The sequence below is a fragment of the Oncorhynchus kisutch genome, linkage group LG12, assembly GCF_002021735.2.
Source record: "Oncorhynchus kisutch isolate 150728-3 linkage group LG12, Okis_V2, whole genome shotgun sequence".
Classification (NCBI taxonomy): domain Eukaryota; kingdom Metazoa; phylum Chordata; class Actinopteri; order Salmoniformes; family Salmonidae; genus Oncorhynchus; species Oncorhynchus kisutch.
In genome coordinates, this window is record NC_034185.2 from 51,848,467 (window position 1) to 51,871,723 (window position 23,257).

Consider the following 23,257-nt stretch of genomic DNA (forward strand, 5'->3'; position numbering starts at 1 on the left):
TGACCTCGCCTTCTGGATGATAGCGGGGTGAACAGGCAATGGCTCGGGTGGTTGTTGATCTTTTTGGCCTTCCTGTGACATCAGGTGCTGTAGGTGTCCTGGAGGGCAGGTAGTTTGCCCCCGGTGATGCGTTGTGCAGACCGCACTACCCTCTGGATAGCCTTGCAGCTGTGGGCGGAGCCGTACTAGGCGGTGATACAGCCCGACAGAATGCTCTCGATTGTGCATCTGTAAAGTGTAAAGTGAGTGTTTTTGGTGACAAGCCAAATTTCTTCAGCCTCCTGAGGTTGAAGAGGCGCTGTTGTGCCTTCTTCACCACGCTCTCTGTGTGGATGGACCATTTCAGTTTGTCGGTGATGTGTACGCCGAGGAACTTACAACTTTCCAGCTTCTCCACTACTGTCCCGTCGATGTGGATAGGGGGGTTCTCCCTCTGCTGTTTCCTGAAGTCCACCATCATCTTCTTTGTTTTGTTGACGTTGAGTGTGAGTTTATTTTCCTGACACGATGTTCGGAGGGCCCTCATCTCCTCCCTGTAGGCCGTCTTGTCGTTGTTGGTAATCAAGCCTACCACTGTAGTGTTGTCTGCAAACTTGATGATTGAGTTGGAGGCGTGCATGGCCACGCAGTCATGGGTGAACAGGGAGTACAGGAGAGAGCTGAGAACGCACCCTTGTGGGGTCCCAGTGTTGAGGATTAGCGGGGTGGAGATGTTGTGTCCTACCCTCACCACCTGGGGGCGGCCCGACAGAAAGTCCAGGACCCAGTTGCACAGGGCGGTGTCGAGAGCTTAATGACGAGTTTGGAGGGTACTATGGTGTTAAATGCTGAGCTGTAATCAATGAACAGCATTCTACTCTTAGACGCTTTGTGGATAAGGGCCCGGGTCTTGACTAATTTTGTGTTAAGTGTGGGACCATGCCTTAGAAATATTAAAGCATCAAAGGCATAGTTCGGGATTCTGGAAATTGATCCCTTTATCTACTTCCCCAGAGTCAGATGTACTCGTGGATACCATTTTTACATCTCTACATCCAGTATGCAGGAAGTTGGAGGTAAATTTACAAGCCAATGCTAACTATACTGAACAAAGATATAAACGCAACAATTTCAAAGTTTTACTTAGTTACAGTTCATATAATGAAATACAGTGGGGAGAACAGGTATTTGATACACTGCCGATTTTGCAGGTTTTCCTACTTACAAAACCTGTAGAGGTCTGTAATTTTTATCATAGGTACACTTCAACTGTGAGAGACCGAATCTAAAACAAAAATCCAGAAAATCACATTGTATGATTTTTAAGTAATTAATTTGCATTTTATTGCATGACATAAGTATTTGATCACCTACCCACCAATAAGAATTCCGGCTCTCACAGACCTGTTAGTTTTTCTTTAAGAAGCCCTCCTGTTCTTCACTCATTACAGTGCCTTGCGAAAGTATTCGGCCCCCTTGAACTTTGCGACCTTTTGCCACATTTCAGGCTTCAAACATAAAGATATAAAACTGTATTTTTTTGTGAAGAATCAACAACAAGTGGGACACAATCATGAAGTGGAACGACATTTATTGGATATTTCAAACTTTTTTAACAAATCAAAAACTGAAAAATTGGGCGTGCTAAATTATTCAGCCCCTTTACTTTCAGTGCAGCAAACTCTCTCCAGAAGTTCAGTGAGTATCTCTGAATGATCCAATGTTGACCTAAATGACTAATGATGATAAATACAATCCACCTGTGTGTAATCAAGTCTCCGTATAAATGCACCTGCACTGTGATAGTCTCAGAGGTCCGTTAAAAGCGCAGAGAGCATCATGAAGAACAAGGAACACACCAGGCAGGTCCGAGATACTGTTGTGAAGAAGTTTAAAGCCGGATTTGGAAACAAAAAGATTTCCCAAGCTTTAAACATCCCAAGGAGCACTGTGCAAGCGATAATATTGAAATGGAAGGAGTATCAGACCACTGCAAATCTACCAAGACCTGGCCGTCCCTCTAAACTTTCAGCTCATACAAGGAGAAGACTGATCAGAGATGCAGCCAAGAGGCCCATGATCACTCTGGATGAACTGCAGAGATCTACAGCTGAGGTGGGAGACTCTGTCCATAGGACAACAATCAGTCGTATATTGTACAAATCTGGCCTTTATGGAAGAGTGGAAAGAAGAAAGCCATTTCTTAAAGATATCCATAAAAAGTGTCGTTTAAAGTTTGCCACAAGCTACCTGGGAGACACACCAAACATGTGGAAGAAGGTGCTCTGGTCAGATGAAACCAAAATCGAACTTTTTGGCAACAATGCAAAACGTTATGTTTGGCGTAAAAGCAACACAGCTCATCACCCTGAACACAACATCCCCACTGTCAAACATGGTGGTGGCAGCATCATGGTTTGGGCCTGCTTTTCTTCAGCAGGGACAGGGAAGATGGTTAAAATTGATGGGAAGATGGATGGAGCCAAATATACAGGACCATTCTGGAAGAAAACCTGATGGAGTCTGCAAAAGACCTGAGACTGGGACGGAGATTTGTCTTCCAACAAGACAATGATCCAAAACATAAAGCAAAATCTATAATGGAATGGTTCAAAAATAAACATATCCAGGTGTTAGAATGGCCAAGTCAAAGTCCAGACCTGAATCCAATCGAGAATCTGTGGAAATAACTGAAAACTGCTGTTCACAAATGCTCTCCATCCAACCTCACTGAGCTCGAGCTGTTTTGCAAGGAGGAATGGGAAAAAAATTCAGTCTCTTGATGTGCAAAACTGATAGAGACATACCCCAAGCGACTTACAGCTGTAATCGCAGCAAAAGGTGGCGCTACAAAGTATTAACTTAAGGGGGCTGAATAATTTTGCACGCCCAATTTTTCAGTTTTTGATTTGTTAAAATTTTTTGAAATATCCAATAAATGTCGTTCCACCTCATGATTGTGTCCCACTTGTTGTTGATTCTTCACAAAAAAATACAGTTTTATATCTTTATGTTTGAAGCCTGAAATGTGGCAAAAGGTCGCAAAGTTCAAGGGGGCCGAATACTTTCGCAAGGCACTGTACCTGTATTAACTGCACCCGTTTGAACTCGTTACCTGTATAAAAGACACCTGTCCACACACTCAATCAAACAGACTCCAACCTCTCCACGATGGCCAAGACCAGAGAGCTGTGTAAGGATATTAGGGATACAATTGTAGACCTGCACAAGGCTGGGATGGGCTACAGGACAATAGGCAAGCAACTTGGTGAGAAGGCAACAACTGTTGGCGCAATTATTAGAAAATGGAAGAAGTTCAAGATGATGGTCAATCACCCTCGGTCTGGGGCTCCATGTAAGATCTCACCTTGTGGGGCATCAATGATCATGAGGAAGGTGAGGGATCAGCCCAGAACTACACGGCAGGACCTGGTCAATGACCTGAAGAGAGCTGGGACCACAGTCTCAAAGAAAACCATTAGTAACACACTACGCCGTCATGGATTAAAATCCTGCAGCGCACGCAAGGTCCCCCTGCTCAAGCCAGCGCATGTCCAGGCCCATCTGAAGTTTGCCAATGACCATCTGGATGATCCAGAGGAGGAATGGGAGAAGGTCATGTGGTCTGATGAGACAAAAATAGAGCTTTTTGGTCTGAACTCCACTCGCCATGTTTGGAGGAAGAAGAAGGATGAGTATACACCCAAGAACACCATCCCAACCGTGAAGCATGGAGGTGGAAACATCATTCTTTGGGGATGCTTTTCTGCAAAGGGGACAGGATGACTGCACCGTATTGAGGGGAGGATGGATGGGTCCATGTATCGTGAAATCTTGGCCAACAACCTCCTTCCCTCAGTAAGAGCATTGAATATGGGTCGTGGCTGGTTTTTCCAGCATGACAACGACCCGAAACACACAGCCAGGGCAACTAAGGAGTGGCTCCGTAAGAAGCATCTCAAGGTCCTGGAGTGGCCTAGCCAGTCTCCAGCCCTGAACCCAAAAGACAATCTTTGGAGGGAGCTGAAAGTCCGTATTCCACAGCGACAGCCCCGAAACCTGAAGGATCTGGAGAAGGTCTGTATGGAGGAGTGGGCTAAAAAAATCCCTGCTGCAGTGTGTGCAAAACTGGTCAAGAACTACAGGAAACGTATGCTCTCTGTAATTGCAAGCAAAGGTTTCTGTACCAAATATTAAGTTCTGCTTTTCTGATGTATCAAATACTTATGTCATGCAATAAAATGCAAATTAATTACTTAAAAATCAATACAATGTGATTTTCTGGATTTTTGTTTTAGATTCCGTCTCTCACAGTTGAAGTGTACCTATGATAAAAATGACAGACCTCTACATGCTTTGTAAGTAGGAAAACCTGCAAAATCGGCAGTGTTTCAAATACTTGTTCTCCCCACTGTAAGTAAATTCATTAGGCCCTAATCTATGGATTTCACATGAATGGGCAGGGGTGCAGCCATGGGTGGGCTTAGGAGGGCATAGGCCCACCCACTACCAGGCCCAGCCAATCAGAATGAGTTTCTATCCACAAAAGTGCTTTATTACAGACATTGTGTTGTGTGACAAAACTGCACATTTTAAAGTGGCCTTTTACAGTGCATTCAGATCCTTTGCACATTTTGTTACATTACAGCCTTATTCTAAAATGGATTCAATAATTTTTTCCCCCTCATCAATCTACACACAATACCTCATAATGACAAAGCAAAAACAGTTTTTTTTAAATATTTTTGCATATGTATACCTTATTTACATAAGTATTCAGCCCTTTTGCTATGAGACTCAAAATTGAGCTCAGGTGAATCCTGTTTCCATTGATCATCCTTGAGATGTTTCTACAACTTGATTGGAGTCCACCTGTGGTTAATTCAATTTATTGGACATGATTTGGAAAGGCACACCTGTCTATATAAGGTCAAACAGTTGACAGTGCATGTCAGAGCAAAAACCAAGCCATGAGGTTGAAGGAATTGTCCTAAGAGCTCCAAGACAGGATTTTGCAGAGGCACAGATCTTGGGAAGGATACCAAAAAATTTCTGCCTCATTGAAGGTCCTCATGAACACAGTGACCTCCATCATTCTTAAATGGAATAAGTTTGGAACCACCAAGACTCTTCCTTGAGCTGGTACCCGGCCGAACTGAGCAATCGGGGGAGAAGTGCCTTGGTCAGGGATGTGACCAAGAACCCGATGGTCACTCTGACAGAGCTCCAGAGTTCCTCTGTGGAGATGGGAGAAACTTCCAGAAGGACAACCATCTCTGCAGCATTCCACCAATCAGGCCTTTATGGTAGAGTGGCCAGACGGAAGCCACTCCTCAGTAAACGGCAAATGATAGCCCGCTTGGAGTTTGCCAAACGGCCCCTAAAGGACTCTCAGACCATGAGAAACAAGATTCTCTGGTCTGATGAAACCAAGATTGAACTCTTTGGCCTGAACTTTTTCTACATTTTTTCCCACGTTACGTTACAGTGTTATTTTTAAATAAATGCCATAAAATAACAGTTAATTTTTTTGGTGTGGAATGAACAGATGACCGAAGACAGAATTAGTGATTTTCTAATTGGACTTCTCTGTGGCCGTGTATGAAAAGTGTATTTCTGGGCCAGGTGTCAGTTAAACTACAGTACCAAAGCAATTCATATCTTGCAGTAAAATACTTTATCTTCGAGAAGACAGGTTAAATGTTTTTTTTTTAAAGTGTGTAATGTTCTCTTACTTAATTTCAAATCAAATTCAAATCAAATGTTATTTTATTTGTCACATACACATGGTTAGCAGATGTTAATGCGAGTGTAGCGAAATGCGAGTGTAGCGAAATGCTTAGAAAACAGTCCGGATCATACAGGCCTAGACAATATCCAAAACAACTAACAATACACTGAATTCATACATTTTCAGTCATTTATAACACAATACCACAACACAACTCAGTAACGTATTCAATCATTTTGCTGTGTATTTCGGATGCCAATAGAATGTACCAGAGGCCGCCAAAAGAGAGCTTGTTTGGCAAAAAGTTCTTAACCCGGGGGGATCCTGGTTGGCTACTTTTTCTATTTAGCTGGCTACTCCATGTGCCTGTGGAAAAAAAACTACCATGGAAGTACAGTGACCGTCAGTGCTCAGTGAGTGAGGATGCTTGTCACAGTAAATGGAAAGAGGGTAGGTGGTAGGAGACATTAACTGGAGAGAGAGGCAGAGAGAGAGGGAGTGTGAGGGGGTTGTCCACATTGTTTTGCTTTAACCACCAGATGACAGAAAGATGAGCTGAACATAACAGTGTGCCAGTGGAAGGAAGAACAATAGCAGGTGACCCAACTGCGGTTTGTGACTACTATCATTTCCCATTGTAGCCAAGTCAATCGCAGTAATTCCGTTTCCAATTTGGTAACAGAATTGCGAGTTTCAGTCCCCTAATAATTCATAAACAAACTTAATATCAGTAAAAAGAAAAACTAATTGGTAGGTCTACCTTGACACGTTACCTCTGACCTGTTGTTAATTCTTCCTCCTCGTGAGCGTAAACTGTGTTAGAAGAGTTTCTACTTCCTGAATCACCTTATCCGATATGAGTGTCCACAACAGGGAGAAATCATAGCAGTGTGTCTTCAGATGTACGCAAGGAATATCTGGAAAACACTGTTTAGCTGACATAGTTATAATGGGAAATGTCTTTGGGTAAGAGGGTAATTAACCACATACCCCTCCTTAACCCTTTGTTAGCTTGTCATTTCAAACAGACTTGTGTAAATACCTGTTTTTAGAGAGGCAGTACCAAGGCTAGAACGAGGTCTGTTGAATATTTAACCTACTGAGGTGATGTACACTGATCAAAAATATAAACGCAACATGTAAAATGTTGGTTCCATGTTTTATGCTGAAATAAAATATCCTGGAAATTGTCCATATGCACAAAAAACGTATTTCTCTAAAATGTTGTGCACAAATTTTTACATCCATATTCGTGAGCATTTCTCCTTTGTCAAGATAATCCATCCACCTGACAGGTGTGGCATATCAAGAAGCTGATGAAACAGCATAATCAGCTGGGGACAATAAAAAGCCACTCTAAAATGTGCAGTTTTGTCACACAACACAATGCCACAGAAGTCTCAAGTTTTGAGGGAGCATACAATTAGCATGCTGGCTGCCGGAATGTCCACCAGAGCTGTTGCCAGATAACTGTATGTTCATTTGTCTACCATAAGCCATCACCAATGTCGTTTTAGAGAATTTGGCAGTACATCCAACCGGCCTCACAACCACAGACCACATGTAACCACGCCAGCCCAGGACCTCCTCATCCGGCTTTTTCACCTGCGGAATTGTCTGAGACCAGTTATCCGGACAGCTGATGAAACTGTGGGTTTGCACAACCGAAGAATTGCTGCACAAACTGTCAGAAACAGTCTCAGGGAAGCTCATCTGTGTGCTTGTCGTCCTCACCAGGGTCTTGACCTGACTGCAGTTTGGCGTCGTAACCAACTTCAGTGGGCAAATACTCACCTTCGATGAACACTGGCACGCTGGAGAACTGTACTCTTCACAGATGAATCCCTGTTTCAACTGTACCGAGCAGATGGCCGACAGCGTTGTGTGGGTGCCCCCATGGTGGCGGTGGGGTTATGTTATGGGCAGGCATAAGCTACAGACAACAAACACAATTGCATTTCATCTATGGCAATTTGAACGCGACAAGATCCTAAGGCCCATTGTCATGCTAATCACCCGCCACCATCACTGCATGTTTCAGTATAATTCAATGACCCCATGTCGCAAGGATCTGTACACATTTCCTGGAAGCTGAAAATGTCCCAGTTCTTCCATGGCCTGCATACTCACCAGACATGTCGCCCATTGAGCATGTTTGGGATGCTCTGGATCAACGCGTATGTCAGCATGTTCCAGTTTCCCACCAATATCCAGCAACTTTGCACAGCCGTTGAAGAGGAGCGGGATAACATTCCACACACCGCAATGAACAGCCTGATCAACTCTATGGGAAGGAGATTGCGCTGTGTTGCGCTGCATGACGTGGTCACACCAGATACTGACTGTTTTTTGGAACAATTCCCTACTTTGTTTTAAAAGGTATCTGTGACCAATAGATGCATCTGTATTCCAAGTCATGTGCAAGCCATAGATTAGGGCCTAATTTATTTATTTCAATAAATAAATATCCTAATATGAAGTGTAACCCATATTTTTATTCAGTGTATATGGAATAAAGTGATTATATTATTTTGTACTCTATTCTTACTAACACTCTGTTCTTTCTAAACAAATCTACAAATCTGCTCTCAGCTTAAAATATACTGATCATAGGAGATTTGATGTAATGTAATAAGCAGTACCGCATTTCAAAGGACAGCACGCATACCTTTTTAATTTAACGACACCCTTTGCGCTATTCCGTCATGTCGCCAACCAATAAGGTCCTTTCTATTAAGTAAAGCAGAGGCCAAGAACAGTGGTAAATAAATAAATAATAAACTATTGGCACGAGTTGAGGAACAGGGAGGGAAAAGGAAGACACCTGTAAAAGATCCAGGAAAATGTGGGGGAGGTCCGAGAGAGAAGGGAGGAAGATGGAACTCGGACACACAAGGCTTAACAGCACTTTGAAATTAGGGAAACATCTGACTGGGAAGTGTGATCAATGACAGGAGATGGAGACAGTGTAACACATTATATTATAGTGCCAGGAATATGGGAGGGAAAGGGACAGTTTGTTATTAGTATCAAGGAATAATGGTATTGAACAGCCAAGTTTAATTGAATTGTTAAGAAAACCTTTAGGTGATATTGTATTTAATGATGTATTCCGATAGGGGGAATGGTTTAATTTTGTAGAGTTCAATTTTAGATTTTCTCCATCTCTGGTCCACAGTCCAGTAGGTGGCGGTAATGCATCACTAAAGTTGGTTGTCAAACGCGATTTACAAACCACTGAAGAAGAAGTGTAAACAGAAGTGACCAAGAACAATTTCCACTTTAGAGTTTTTGTTGTTATTTAGACGTTTATTAACAGCGTGGAAATCTACATTTGACTAATTTAACTGCATAGCATCACATACTTACCCCAGGTAGTTTTTAATTCGCGTTGGGGACAGGACTTGGTTGATAGATCTGTTATTTAGGTGACTAACGTTAGCTAGCTGCTAACGTTAGCTAACAATGGCTAACTGTATGGTTTTTCACACTCAAATCGCCTCCATTATGGAGGTGTTAGCGAATGCAGCAGTGGCAGAGGTCTGTAAACTCGTAGACGACGACTATGCAGTGTTTCGTTTAGAAATAACTCAAAGCCAGAAAGAAAACAGGACATTGAGGAGGAAACTACAGCTACTGGAAATGAAGGTGGCACGGGAGCGCGCAGAGAGGACAACGCGAGAGCGCGTCCTCGCCAGTCGTCCCAGTAGTGTCAAGATCCTCGACCGATACAGAGGAATGGCAAGAGGTACATTTTTCTGAAGGTCCAGGCTGCGGGGCCTGTCGCCCCGTTCACATCTGCACATGTGTGACTTTAGATGCGTTAACAACAGGTTAACCAGAATTGGGTCTTGGTCAGTTTCTGTATAGTATGCAATAATTCCACTGATTACTTACCTAACTTGCAGAAAGACACTCATTTTCTAACCAGATTCTTGATCTACTGCATTTCCTATTAATTGAAAACCATATGAAGCATGTAAACAGTCAATCCACCTATAAATAGTATATCAAGAAGTTATGCTTAGTGTTACCTTACATTCTTAACAATTCTAGTGTCAAAACTGTCAATAGTGCGTTATAGCGTTGAGCGTTGACAGTAGTTAACCTAACCACCTCTTTCCCCCAATCACTCTCTCAGGTGAAGGACATCTCACTGGAGGCCACAGGAGCTTTGTGAAGCCAGCGGGACACAATACATGGAGAGATGACCAGCCAATCACTGTTGATGAGGGGAGTGGAACCTCAACCCAGCACGTTATCGTGATCGAGGTTAGTGTAATACTATTACATCAAAATTACAGTACATCAAATGTGGCCAGTTTATTTCAGAAAGGCTCCCCTCAGCTATTCACTTGCTAACATGTACATCCTCATTTATCTGCCTGTGAGACTTCACTATGCCATTTATCCTATTCAACTCATGTACCAGTAATAACCTCTTCTTGTGTCAGTCTGCAGATGCAGAGGCTGTAGGTCCTGGGGTCAAGCTGGAGAGGTCTGAAGGAGAGGAGGACCCACGGCACAGCAGAGACATCCAGACTGGAGCGGCTGGAGTGCCCCCTGTAGCCACAGAGGATCCCACCATCACCACCGCTGCGCAGCCCAGAACCCGATACAGCGTCACGGAGGTCAGTGGAACGCCGAACGCCGTCCTCAAGTCAGAGACAGACACCGAGACTTTAACTGTAACACAAATGCTCTTACACACAGGATCTGACCGTAGGTCAGACCCAGAGAGACTGGGGCTTGGGAGACTGGGCTGTCCCCCTGCTCCCGGCTCAGAGTACTTATCGGTATTACACCAGAGCCAGAGGCCTGTTCATTCCCGTGGGGATGGTGATGTTGATGCGTTAGACACTGGTGTTGATGATCCATCTTGTTCTTACACTACGGAGATGGACCCTGGCAACATATCCTTGGGTTTAGAGACACAGACTGATCTGTTTAGAGGGGACTGGAACCGGCGCAGTAATAGTGTATACTCTGACGGGTGCCTAGATAAGAAAGGGGAGGTTATAGTCATAGATGAGGTGACTGTGAAAGTGGAGGGTGATGCTCCTCTGACATGGAATGCAGACGAGACTCACTTAGGAGAAGGACACTCACAGGGCAGCACCAATGACTTCTTAGACTACAGGGAAAGCTTAGAGACAAATCTAAATGTCGCAACCCACTCCCCTTTACACAAACTCAGGGATCGCGACCCAGTGTCTATGTCGATTGCTCCTTCTGATTCACATGGCCATGTCCTTTTCGATCAGGTATTGAACTCAAACGACAGGGCTACAGCCCAGGCTCAGGGAGGGGGGGCCACATCAGGCAATAGTAAAGAGAAACGGTTCCTCTGCATGTTCTGTAAGAAAGGCTTCAGCTGCACCCAGAAGTTGGAGATCCACCAGAGGGTCCACACAGGGGAGAAACCATTTAGCTGTACCCAGTGTCACATGTGCTTCGCCCAGGCTGGCAACCTGAAGAGGCACCAAAGGGTCCACACAGGGGAGAAACCCTACAGCTGCCCCCAGTGTGAAAAGAGGTTCTCCCACCAACACCAACTGAAGATGCACCTGAAGGTCCACACGGGAGAGAGGCCGTTTGCCTGTAATCACTGTGGGAAGAGGTTCTCAGAGAGGAGCTACCTGAGGATACACCAAAAGAAAAACCATGCCACTCAATAACATAGAAAGAAACCATTCCACTCGATAGACGTACATGCACAAAGGAAACAACGTGTAGTGGGTCAATTTGTGCAACAGCTAAATGTGAGGCTTAACTTCTCTGCGGTTTTGGTACTGTACGTACCACGTAGCAGTGTGAAGCGAATCCGTGTACATGCACAGATACTCCGTGACTGTGAGAGCAATGTCTTGCATCACGCTCATTGCAATTTCTGCAGTGCTGCTTGTGGCAACTTCATAACGCTGAGTCTTTCTTTAAAGATCAAGGTTAATTTTCATTGTTGTCTGCAGAAAAGATCCACAGATGCATTTGGAATTATGAGAGTAACAGATTTCAGTGTTGAATATTCATGGGTATAACATTGCATCAACACGTGTGATATATAAGGCATATATAAGCCTAATGAGTCTCTTACATAGTGTTTGTACTGCATAGGCCATATGATGTTCACAAATGCCTGTTTCATTACTTCCATTCAACTCCTTAATTTTTTCCCCAAGACACTTTTAATGAGAAAATGAATGCAGTTCATGCAGATTTCTAGTTGAGACGTGTGTATGTGTGGTTTTCATATGGTGTATTTAAAACTGGTTTATATTTAATAAACACAAAATGGGACTTTTCATTCTAAGACTTTCATTGAGACTCTCTTTAGTATACATCACATCTGATCTCACCCTATTCTGCATACACCTGACAGCGCTTTATAACCAATATACACTTACTAAATATACCTACACTACGGCACACTTTTTCTCCTCTCCTTTGCTCCTGACTGCATGTTCTGCATAGAAATAGAATTAATAGAACAGGCGTCCCCATTCAAGTCAATGATGGCATAATACAACCCCATTCAAGTCAATGATGGCGTAATCGAACATGTTGCTTGTTTCAGCAATGAGCTACAAAGTGTCATTGCCTTGTTAAGAGCATGTTACAGCAGAAAGGGACTCAACCACACGAATGCCCGACCGTCCCATCTTCAGTCCGCTGTTCGTTCCACAATAATTGAGATATATATATATATATATACACACACTGAACAGAAATATAAACACAACATGTAAAGTGTTGGTCCCATGTTTCATGAGCTGAAATAAAAGATTCCATAAATGTTCCAATATCCACAAAAAGCTTTTTCTCTAAAATGTTGTGCACATCTCTCTTAGTGACCATTCCTCCTTTTTTTCAAGATAATCCATACACCTGACAGTTGTGGCATATCAAGAAGCTGATTAAACAGCAGGATCCTTACACTGGTGAACCTTGTGCTGGGGACAATAAAAGGCCACTCTAAAATGTGGAGTTTGGTTACACAACACAATGCCACAGATGTCTCAAGTTGAGGGAGCATGCAATTGGCATGCTGACTGCAGGAATGTCCACCAGCCCTGTTGCCAGAGAACTGAATGTTCATTTCTCTACCAACGTCGGTTTAGAGAATTTGGCAGTACGTACAACCGGCCTCACAACCGCAGACCACTTGTATGGCGTTGTGTGGGCGAGTGGTTTGTTGATGTCAACGTTGTGAACAGAGTGCCCCATGGTGACAGTGGGGTTATGATATGGGCAGGCATACGCTACAGACAACCAAGACAATTGCCTTTAAGCCACATCTTATTTACGTCCACCATGATGGGTTTAACAACAATGAAGTCATTCTGTAACTACAGTATAGGACTCATGTAGTGGGGATGGGTAAACACTCCATGTTGAACGTGTGTTTATTATCCATGTGTACGTACCTGAGGGGTATCCTACGAATCAGGTTTGAGGAGTTAGTGAGGTAACTTTGATCAACTCTGAGTTCAACTCGGGATAACCAGTCACCTTTTAGTCAGGTACATTTCTATGGCAACAAATCCTTCAGAACTAACCTGCTTCCGGGCAGGCTAACTCGGGGCTAGCTCCATTTATCCTGAATGAAGTGTCTGAGCTGCGAGTTGAGAACAAATTCAATCAGATTATCTCCCTCTCGCAAAGACTGCATCATCACCCCTTCATTTGAGTAAGAGGATTTAAATATTTTTATTAAATCAAATGTTTTTTTGCGTGTTAAAAAAAGTGTAACCTGTTAAAATACCTGCCACATTATTTAGTAATGACAGAATGCATTTGAAACTTTACAGCACAGTAAAACCTTCTGTTTGAAAAATACAATTATTATTATGACATTAAAAATATTTCTTGATAGGAGTGGGAAAAAAGACTGCATTAACGGCAAGTAATTAAATGACAACGGCACTTCTAAAATCCACATTTCACACCATATCGTGCTGGATTTGCAAGATAACATTTTCCTTCATTTTGATTTTGGCATAAAATCAAAATGTGCCACACCGACTTTCCCATGGATTGATGTTTTCGCATTGTCTCAATGAAGAGTTTGGTGTTCGACTAGCCATGAGCGACATTCACGTGCACTTACAAGCCTGCTTAGAGTTAGCGGCGCGCAGATGGATGGATGCGCAATATCCACAGTCGTGGTACTGATGAAGCCTGAGCTGGAATGTGAAGCTGGTTAGCTTTCGAAAACCCTGAGTAGATCTAGCTGGCTTCGTATGATACACCTCGGAGGGAGTATATGTCTGGTTAATCTGCATCACTTGTCTCTTCCAGGATGAGGAGGATCCAGAGGTGCTGCTGGTGAAGGTCGAGGGGTATGAGGAGGGTCTGGGGAACCCTGAGAGGACCATGGTCATGGAGGACAACCAGACTACACCTCCTCCTGAACCCACAGCGGAACTAGCTGAGCAGCACAGGACCACACACAGTCTAACTGAGGTGAGCCCACTGAACTACTGTCTGAATGGTATTAGTTCAGGGCCTGTATCCACAAAGCCTCTCAGAGCAGGAGTGCCGATCTAGGATCAGTTTGAACTTTTAGATCGTAATGAATAAGATTATGTAGACTAATCCTGGATCAGCACCACTCTGAGACTATTTGTTGAGCCTGTATCCATAAAGTGTCTCTGTGTAGAAAATTGGTTGTACGTGCTAAGAGACATTTTACTCTTATGGGTAAAAATAAAAGCTATGCATGAAACCTCTCCAGTCATATGAATCCCACCTAGCCGACAAAGATTTAGGACACCTCATGAGATGTCCTAACCAGTTAAGCGTTATCAGCAGGTGTCTTGATAATAGGAAAAGGCAGTGAGTCAAGGGTTCCTGCTCCATAGACAGGCAATTGATTTAGAGTTGTTGATTTTTCTATATGATCAATCCATACATGATCTAGACTTACATGCAACAGTGTCTCTTGTGCATTTGACAATGATTTCACAGGGCCTATTTCACATGATATGCCTAAAGATGATTTAATTACCTACATTGTTATTTCAAGTTATCCCTTTGGAGTTTAACATCAAGCTGCTCAAAAATATGCCTGAGCCTTTAATGGAGGGAGCTCTTGTGTTTGATACTGTCAATCACTCGAGACTGACACTTTTTTGGACAAAATAAGAATTGAGATGATCAGAGCGCACTTGTATCCCAACTGGAACTTGTCAATATTCTAAAACCGGTGCTTAATTTGAGGAACAGGATCCGGCACCTCTCCGTTTTGGACTGTTTTGTTCCAGAACCTTGAAGAGGAGTGAGACAACATTCCACAAATCAATCAATCAACAGCCTGATCAACTGTATGCAAAGGAGATGTGTTGCAAAGTTTATTCATGCCAACATATTAAGTAAGAATTATGTCATGACTCTCCTGACAGTGGATTAAAGGACCCATCAGCTAGGCAAATGTTTGAATATAGCCAGACCCCCTCTCTCCCACAGAAGAGTGGAAGGGGGGCTGTGCCAGTCTTGACACCTTAACACTGTGTCATATATTTAAGCAGGAGGGAACTTTCCCTCTCTGGCTTTCAGTATCCACCAAAGAAAGGCCTTTGTCCACAGAAGACCTTTGCTGCCAAAAGCTCTAATGGCCAAAGAGTGAACTTTGGAACAATAATCATAAGATAAGAATGGTCGGGTTGGGGGGTCTAAAGAATAATCATATTGTTTATTATTTTAGGATGTCATTAAGGATGGTATAACAAAGTAACAGTAAATCTGAAAGTGTAAGCATTCTGTATCAACTTTACATCTAAATGTTTATAAAATATATGATTAAATATGAGAATACTTGTGAAGATAGCAATGTGATTTTAGCCTTCTAAATGAGAATTGTTTTCAAAAAAACTTGTGCCCTGTCAGTCAGCACATCCAAGTGAGCACAGACATTGTGTCTGCGTGATGGAACGCCCACTTTTTACCCGAGGATAAAAGCCTTGGTAACAAAATGTACATTATGCCGGGTTGTTGCTGGCGTGTAAAGTGGTCGGGAGCCTGACCTTGAATAATCAACCTTGAGACCAAGTAGACGGATGGTGAGTCGGACGTTACGAATGGTTGAAACTACCAGACCAGACAGCGTGGAGCGGTGGCTACATGGCTGAAAATGTTGAGACCAGAACATTGACGGGTTACTACTGGCGTGTAAAGTGGTCAGGAGCTGAACCCTCAATAATCAACCATTGAGACCAAAAGACGTGAGACCGTGGTCCACATGTTGAAATAGTTAGAAACTCTCAACCTCAACACAAGATGAGAAGATAACCTCCACTACGCGACCAGAAACATTCACAATCTGCAGCTGTGCATGTAAAGGTGGTCCTAGAACTTTGACTAAAGACAAGGTTGGAAGTAAGAAACCCCATCTCAGACGATCATTGGTACATCTGAAGTATCTGCCTAACAACCACTCCACTACCAGATAAGCTCTACAAAGGACATTGTGACCTATGGTGGACAAACCAGAGTCTTACATCCCTCGACAACTTCACCATAGGACCCATCGAGTTCAACAGAGATAGACGATGATCAAGGACAGCTATGCGTAAATATATTGCATTTCTAATCTGAATGAGCGGTAGTCAGGGTGCTAAGTATTCGTATTTCCGTGGGCATATCTTCCAAATGTAACAATGATAGTTGACCCTCCCGTCGACTCTCCCAAACGGTCATGCTTTTGTTAGTCCACTAGGGACCTGTTTTCATTGTATTACGCTAGTAATCAATAACCTATATGTGTGTGTTTGTTTATGTATGTGTTATTATTTAGTTAGTAAATAAATAATTAAGCCAATTTGTATATTGCTGATTCATCAATAAGGTTAGGGTTCTTGCAGATATCAAGGAGTATGCGACTGTCACGTGCTCCTTCTCCGGCCTCTAGGTCACCAGGCTGCTCGTTATGGCGCACACCTGCCACCATCATTATGCGCACCTGCGCATCTTCTGACTCACCTAGACTCCATCACCTCCCTGATTACCTTCCCTATATGTGTCACTCCCTTTGGTTCCTTACCCAGGTGTTTTTGTGTTTCTTGTTTTGTATTTAGTTGCGTTTATTTATTAAAACACTCACTCCCTGAACTTGCTTCCCGATTCTCAGCGCACTCGTTACATAAAAATGCCTCACCTAAGGGAAGCATCAGGGAGTGTTTTTTGTGTCAGGTGGAATGATGTTGGGTCCGGGTGCCGCTACGGGCTCCTCAGCCGGTTCGCCGGGCTCCTCAGCCGGCTCGCCGGGCTCCCCAGCCTCCTCGCCGGGCTCCCCTGCTTCAGCCGGTCTGTCGGGTTCCCGCGACCCAGCCAGCGGCAGGTACCCGCGCATCAGCAGGGGTGACTGGTTCGCTCCTGATCACTGGTTGTCCCTTGGCTTGGTGTTCTGCGGCTGGAGCCAAACGCTCTGGGGAGGGGGTACCGTCAGGTATGCTTTCTCTCCTGCGCTCTAGGTCGCCATGCTCCTGCGTCTCAGCTGGATTGACAGGTTTCCCGTGCCTCAGCAGAGGTGACCGGTCCGCTCCTGATCCCCGGGATCGTCATATTGGTTGGCGTCCTGCGGCAGAAACCACGCATCGGGGAGGGGGTACTGTCACGTGTGCTCCCTCTCCGGCCTCTAGGTCACCAGGCTGATCGTTATGGCGCACACCTGTCACCATCGTTACGTGGACCTTCAGACTCAACTGTACTCCATCACCTCCCTGACTCCCTGATGTCATTCCCTTTGGTTCCTTACCAAGGTGTTTTTGTTTCTGTTCCAGTGTCATGTCTGTGCATTCTTTGTGTTTCTTGTTTTGTATTTAGTTGCGTTTATTTATTAAATCACTCACTCCCTGAACTTTCTTCCCGACTCTCAGCGCACTCGTTACAGTGACATTCAAAATGAGACTGATGAGGTAATGATTGATAAACGGCTGTTATTGATATATTGATATCTTTAGAGTTTAAGTCGGGAGATAGTAACTCGTTAAACAACTTTTCCCGTGGTGCCCCAAATTCCTAATGAGTTAATGGTTACATTAATTTAATTGAGTAACAATTAAACAGTTACTTGATTCAATGAATAACAGTCATCACATTAACGATAGTTATGTCACGACAATTAAGAGAAGGCAAAGTGATCGCGTCAGCCGGAAATTATACCAAACATTTTACATTTGCAACATTTGATGTACAGTCACATTCACCGTGGTTTTCTGAAGCTTGCTATAGAGTTCGAAACTGGCGATGCCTCATCACGATTGTTTCAAATGATGGGGAATAACCAATGTCAATAAGCATCATCACTATCTTTCCTTTGCAGTAACTCAAACTGTCGTGATTACAAGCTGAGAAACCTTTCTGAGTTTATTTTACTCCTGGCTCAGAGTTTGTCTGGGCAGTGTCTTAACATCATCCTAAAACCTACTCTGAGATGTTTTCTGTTGTTGTTGTCTTAAAACAGGTTTTAACAGAACTCCTAAGACCTTTTCTGAGATGGTTTGTGGATACGGCCCTGCTCTTGATCAATTTTGTCTTAAGTGTGGGACCATGCCTTTGAATGATCAAACAATTCAAGTGTCAAGTAATCAAATCAACTAACATGTTTACACAATACTCGTAACAATCCCTCATTGCCCAATCAGAAGATGCCCCATAGCAGGGTGCTCATATCAGATTTCTTGATCCAACATCCTCTCACTCTGTATCTCTTACAGTCAGTAGACATGGAGAATGGGAAGCCTGATCTGCTGTTGGTCAAAGAGGAGACGATAGAGGACGGACCAGAGGGCATTAACCTGCTGAGTGGACTAAAGATGGGGGAGCAAGGTAAGGGAGACATGCAGTTTATTAGGTAAACCACTCCATTCACAAAATGGTTTGCTCCTACAGAAAGTGATTCACGTGACCGTGGCCTGCTATATAAAGCAGGTAGACAGGCACCGAGGCATTCAGTTACGGTTTGATTGAACGTTAGAATGGGAAAAATGAGTGACTTAAGTGTGGTATGATTGTCAGGCCAGGTGCGCCGGTTCCAGTATCTCAGAAACGGCCGGCCTCCTGGGCTTGTCATGCACAACATTGTCTAGGGTTTACTGAGAATGTGGTAGTCCTGTGGGTGAAAAAAACGGATTGTCGAGAGAGAACGTCAAGAATCGTGCAAGCTAGAAGGCAAAAAATGCTGCAGCACAATAGTGCTGTGCAGAATGGCATCTCGGAACGCACAACTGTCGGTTCTTGTCATGGATAGGCTATTACAGCAGATTACCACACCAGGTTCCACTCATATCAGCTAAAAACAAGAAACGGCTCCAGTGGGCATGCGATCACCTACACTGGACAATTGAGGAGTGAAAAAACATTGGCTGGTCCGCCGAATCCCGGTTCCTGTTGCGTCAGGATTTGGCGTAGGCAGCATGAAACCAGGGCCCCATACCGCCTGGTGTCAATTGTACGTGGTGGTGTAGTGGGGTAGGGAACGTTTTCCTGGCACGTTAGGTCCCTTGATGCCAATTAAGCAATGTTTGTACGCCACAGCGTATCTGTTCTGGAGGAAAAGGTGGGTCCAACCCGGTACTAAATGGGTGTACCTAATAAACTGGCCAGTGTATATCCTACATATAGGAATATATCTTCAATGGGAATAGTAATGCGCCTTTTTAAAATATTTTTTTTATATATTGTTTATTCGCCGTTAGTCAGCACCTCCACTCAAAATATGTTTTCTGGGTGTGCTGCAGCTCATGTTTTTTATTCTACATAATGTGTGAACTTGACCAGGTAATTGACTCAAACTCCATATGTAGAGTTCTCTCTGCCATGTTTGTAAAGTCTATTTTCTAACCTCTTCCTTCAGGTGGTTGGCTGGAGGCTAACAGAGGAGACTGGCCGACCATCTTGGATTCCCAGACCCAGACTGGTGCAGCCAAGGGCCCAGGGGACGACATCACTGAGCAGGCCAGGACCAGAGGCGACATAGTGGAGGTCAGTGGATGGGACAGCGTCCTCAACTCTGGGCTGGTGAACAACCCTGTTAACCACAACCAGAAACAGACAGTTGAACACAAAACAACATCCAAACTTAATCTCCATGACAACAGACTGGCTGAGACCAGGGCGAGGCGTAGATTTGGAGGTGTCCGTAAGCGGCAGGAGAGAACAGACACAGACTCGGCTAGCGATGCTCCGTCTTGCTCCTATAGTTGTGATTCAGAGACACTGATGGCACCTCAGGTTAACCCCATAACAGGTGCTGCCTTCAGCCTGCCTTCTATAGGATCTATCAACTGGAACATGGACCCTGGGACAACACAGACACTCCCTGGCCGTCCTCCTCACACTCTCCTAATGTTAAACCAGACCTCAGACAATGCCAGTGCCTCAACACTAAATTGCTACACAAGCCCATTGACAAATTACAGTAGTAGAGATGGAATCTGTGGGAAACCCTTCAGTTTCCCCAAACAGGTGGAGATTCACACAGGGGAGAAACCGTTTGGCTGCCAACTGTGCCGGGCCAGTTTTTCACACTTGTTCAACCTGAAGAGGCACCAAAGGGTCCACACAGGGGAGAAACCCTTCAATTGCCCCCAGTGTGAGAAGAGGTTCTCCCACCAGCACCAGCTGAAGATGCACCTGAAGGTCCACACGGGAGAGAGGCCATTCGCCTGTACACACTGCGGGAAGAGGTTCTCAGAGAGGAGCTACCTCAGGATACACCAGAAGAAAATGCACACAGCCCATGTATAGAGTATAGTGACATGTAATGTAGTACTAGTTAGTTTGTAGTTAGTTCTGTTGGTTTAGGATGTAGTAGGAAACTGGATGAGGTGAACTGAGGAAAGAATGATGAGGTGGCAGAGTAGATGATATGGGGATGGTTGGTGTGATGGTGTCTGTAAAAATTATTCACTAATGAAAAGTGACAACCCTGTCCTGTTTGATGCTGGTGTTTTATAATGAGATGATAGTGCCTTAATTCAGGTTTATTTGACATGAAGCAATGTGTAAATCTGTACATATTTAGTTATTTTTGTGTTTTTAATATTTAGTTTATCAACTCTTGTTTTTGATAACATCATGTTTTTTATTGCAAATGTCAAGCACTTTTGAGCCAAGGATTTGCAGATCGACTGACAGGTTAACACTTTTAGGCTTAGCCAGCTTTTGTTTGAAAAAATGCATCTGGAAACATTACAATCCTTTTGGTTTCACCTGGTTGCCAATTCCAGAACCTTTGAGAACATAATTTGAGTCGTCGCCTGAAGCGTGAGAGGAATGGGAGACAAAGGAATCCAGCAGTGTTGAAGCAGAGGGTTTCGTAAAGAGGGCGACTGGCTACTATTCTGAACTGTGTGTGGTGCGCATTCTGGCGCTCAGAGCTGCTGAAGCAACAGCCAAGTGGGTGTTACAGAGTGGATGAGGAGAAAGGCTTACCTTTTACGAGATCATCAGCAGACACCATTCTCTGACCAGCTCTCTCTGATCAAGCCATGAACTGACCCTCTCCATCTTCGGAGGATGCCGCTTTTAAAGACTTGGCCGCTATTGGTTGACCCGTCATGATATATTACGTGGTTGTTTTTTTGCTCGAAGCGCTTTGAGATTCTATGAAAAGTGCTATAGAAATGTAATACATTATTATTAATGCTGAACCTTTTCCAAAGTATTCTAAAATGAATTGCGTCAAAGCGATGTGTACCAGATTTACGGAAAAGTAAATATAGTGAAGTTATTCTACTCATCACATGTATAGTTTTGTGCAATAAAAGTAATGTACTTCACGTTATGAGTGTATGACCATTTTGTTGAAATTAAATACAAAATTGACTGTATGATTGACTTCGTTATTTTTTTTTATCATTGCAGGGACTGAGTTTCCCTTATGTCAGTCGAATCAACACATTTGGACATGTAACTTTTTTTTAAAAACTCCAATGGCTCCATATTGTTAGGTGCTTGAATCACAGTGTTAAAGATGGGCTTAATTGTGGTTAACATTTTATAATATCATGTCATGTTTGTGTGTACAGCAAAGAGTTTCTGAAATAAACCTTTATTTGCTCTTCTGTTCAATTTGTGTTTACAGTCTGCAGTCCATGAGGACCTGCTGATATCCGGTGTTGGTGGCGAGAGAGATTGGACCTCTGAAGCGGCTGGTCACAAACCCTGGCCCCAGATCAGAACTCTGGATCAGGAGCCGTCGCTCTTCCTTTCCGAGTCAGAACCAGGACCAAACCGTGAGGGGCAGACACTCCACCCCCACTACACAGGGCACAACCAGTGGACAGGGGGACTGAACAACCTCAGTCCTGGTGGTCATCAGAGAGACAGAGGCTCCAGTCAGGGATCCAGTCTGCAGCCCAGACCCTTCTCTTCACAGTCTCAGTGCAGAGATGAAGCAGGGCCTGAGGCTGATAGAGATAGACCCTCCTGTTCCTATGATACAAACACCATGATGAACAGAGCAGGTCACCCTGGGCTTCAGCCTTCACACAGAGTGGTGGGAGACCCCCCTGGTATGAGTCTAACAGGAAGTCTGTCTTCTCCTTCAGGATCTTGTTTAATGCCTGGTGACTGGGTTCATAGAAAGCCTGGGTCTAGCCTTCCTCAGTTACCTCAGGGTTACCCCACCAATACAGACAGGGTCAGGATGGGCGTTCACCATGAGAGGTACCTAGACTATAACACAGCACACAATCCCAACAACACCCAAACAATGACTAGAGGTCAAGGAGGGAGCTCAAAGACCAACCACCTGAGGGTGACTCCTGCTTCTACCTCCTCTGGTGTCATTGGGTCACAACGTGGGAGGCCGAGCGTTAGGACAGACGCTGACAAGCCGTACGCCTGCCCCACGTGTGGGAGGCGCTTTGCTAAGGTGAAATATGTCAAGCAGCACCAGACCGTTCACACCAATGAGAGGCCCTTCAAGTGCAAACTGTGTTATAAGAGCTTCTCCCGCCTGAGTAACCTTATCAGACATAGGAGTGTTCACAACGAGGAGAAATCGTAGCAGTGTGGCTTGAGACATACACAGAGAATATCTGGGAAATATTCTTTAGCTGAAATATTAAAGTAGGGCCAGGCTGTATATCATATTTGACTATATACCGGTATTGATGCATGGACTGGTTTGGGTTTTTACTTTGTATAATGGTGTTTCAATGTTTGGTTTGATAAACGTGTTAAGCCACTATTGAGTGCAATGTCCGTTTATAGTTTATTCCGTTTGCTTCTTGAGTTGTCTCCCACACACCAAGCTCTGCACTCGGTGACACTCAAGGAGAGCATTTTTTGCTGCTACCACGAGTCACAACCACTTGAGATGACAGTCTGCGTGGTCAATGCTGCAGCTGCGATGCATTCTATAATTGCACTATTAGTTTGTATCTTACTGACTGCTGTCGTATCTGGGATCTACATCTGTTTATATTAGTTACTATGCTGTTACTAAGCAGTAATGTATTACGGCAGTGTTACTTTACTACACATAATAGGAAATGCACATGCGCACTAGGGAGTACGAGGGGTTTTGACTAAACGAAAACT

The 23,257-nt window shown here is 43.9% G+C and overlaps 1 protein-coding gene across 1 annotated transcript; it reads left to right on the forward strand.

The window, feature by feature from the left end:
• The first annotated feature begins 8,921 nt into the window (after nucleotides 1-8,921).
• Nucleotides 8,922-22,902, forward strand: LOC109901196 (uncharacterized). The gene is made up of 7 exons (XM_020497249.2): nucleotides 8,922-9,458; nucleotides 9,852-9,982; nucleotides 10,165-10,341; nucleotides 14,009-14,173; nucleotides 18,424-18,535; nucleotides 19,563-19,690; nucleotides 21,795-22,902. The coding sequence occupies exons 1-7, from the start codon at nucleotides 9,176-9,178 to the stop codon at nucleotides 22,719-22,721; spliced, it is 1,923 nt and encodes a 640-aa protein (XP_020352838.2). The 5' UTR covers nucleotides 8,922-9,175; the 3' UTR covers nucleotides 22,722-22,902.
• The last annotated feature ends 355 nt before the right edge of the window (nucleotides 22,903-23,257 follow it).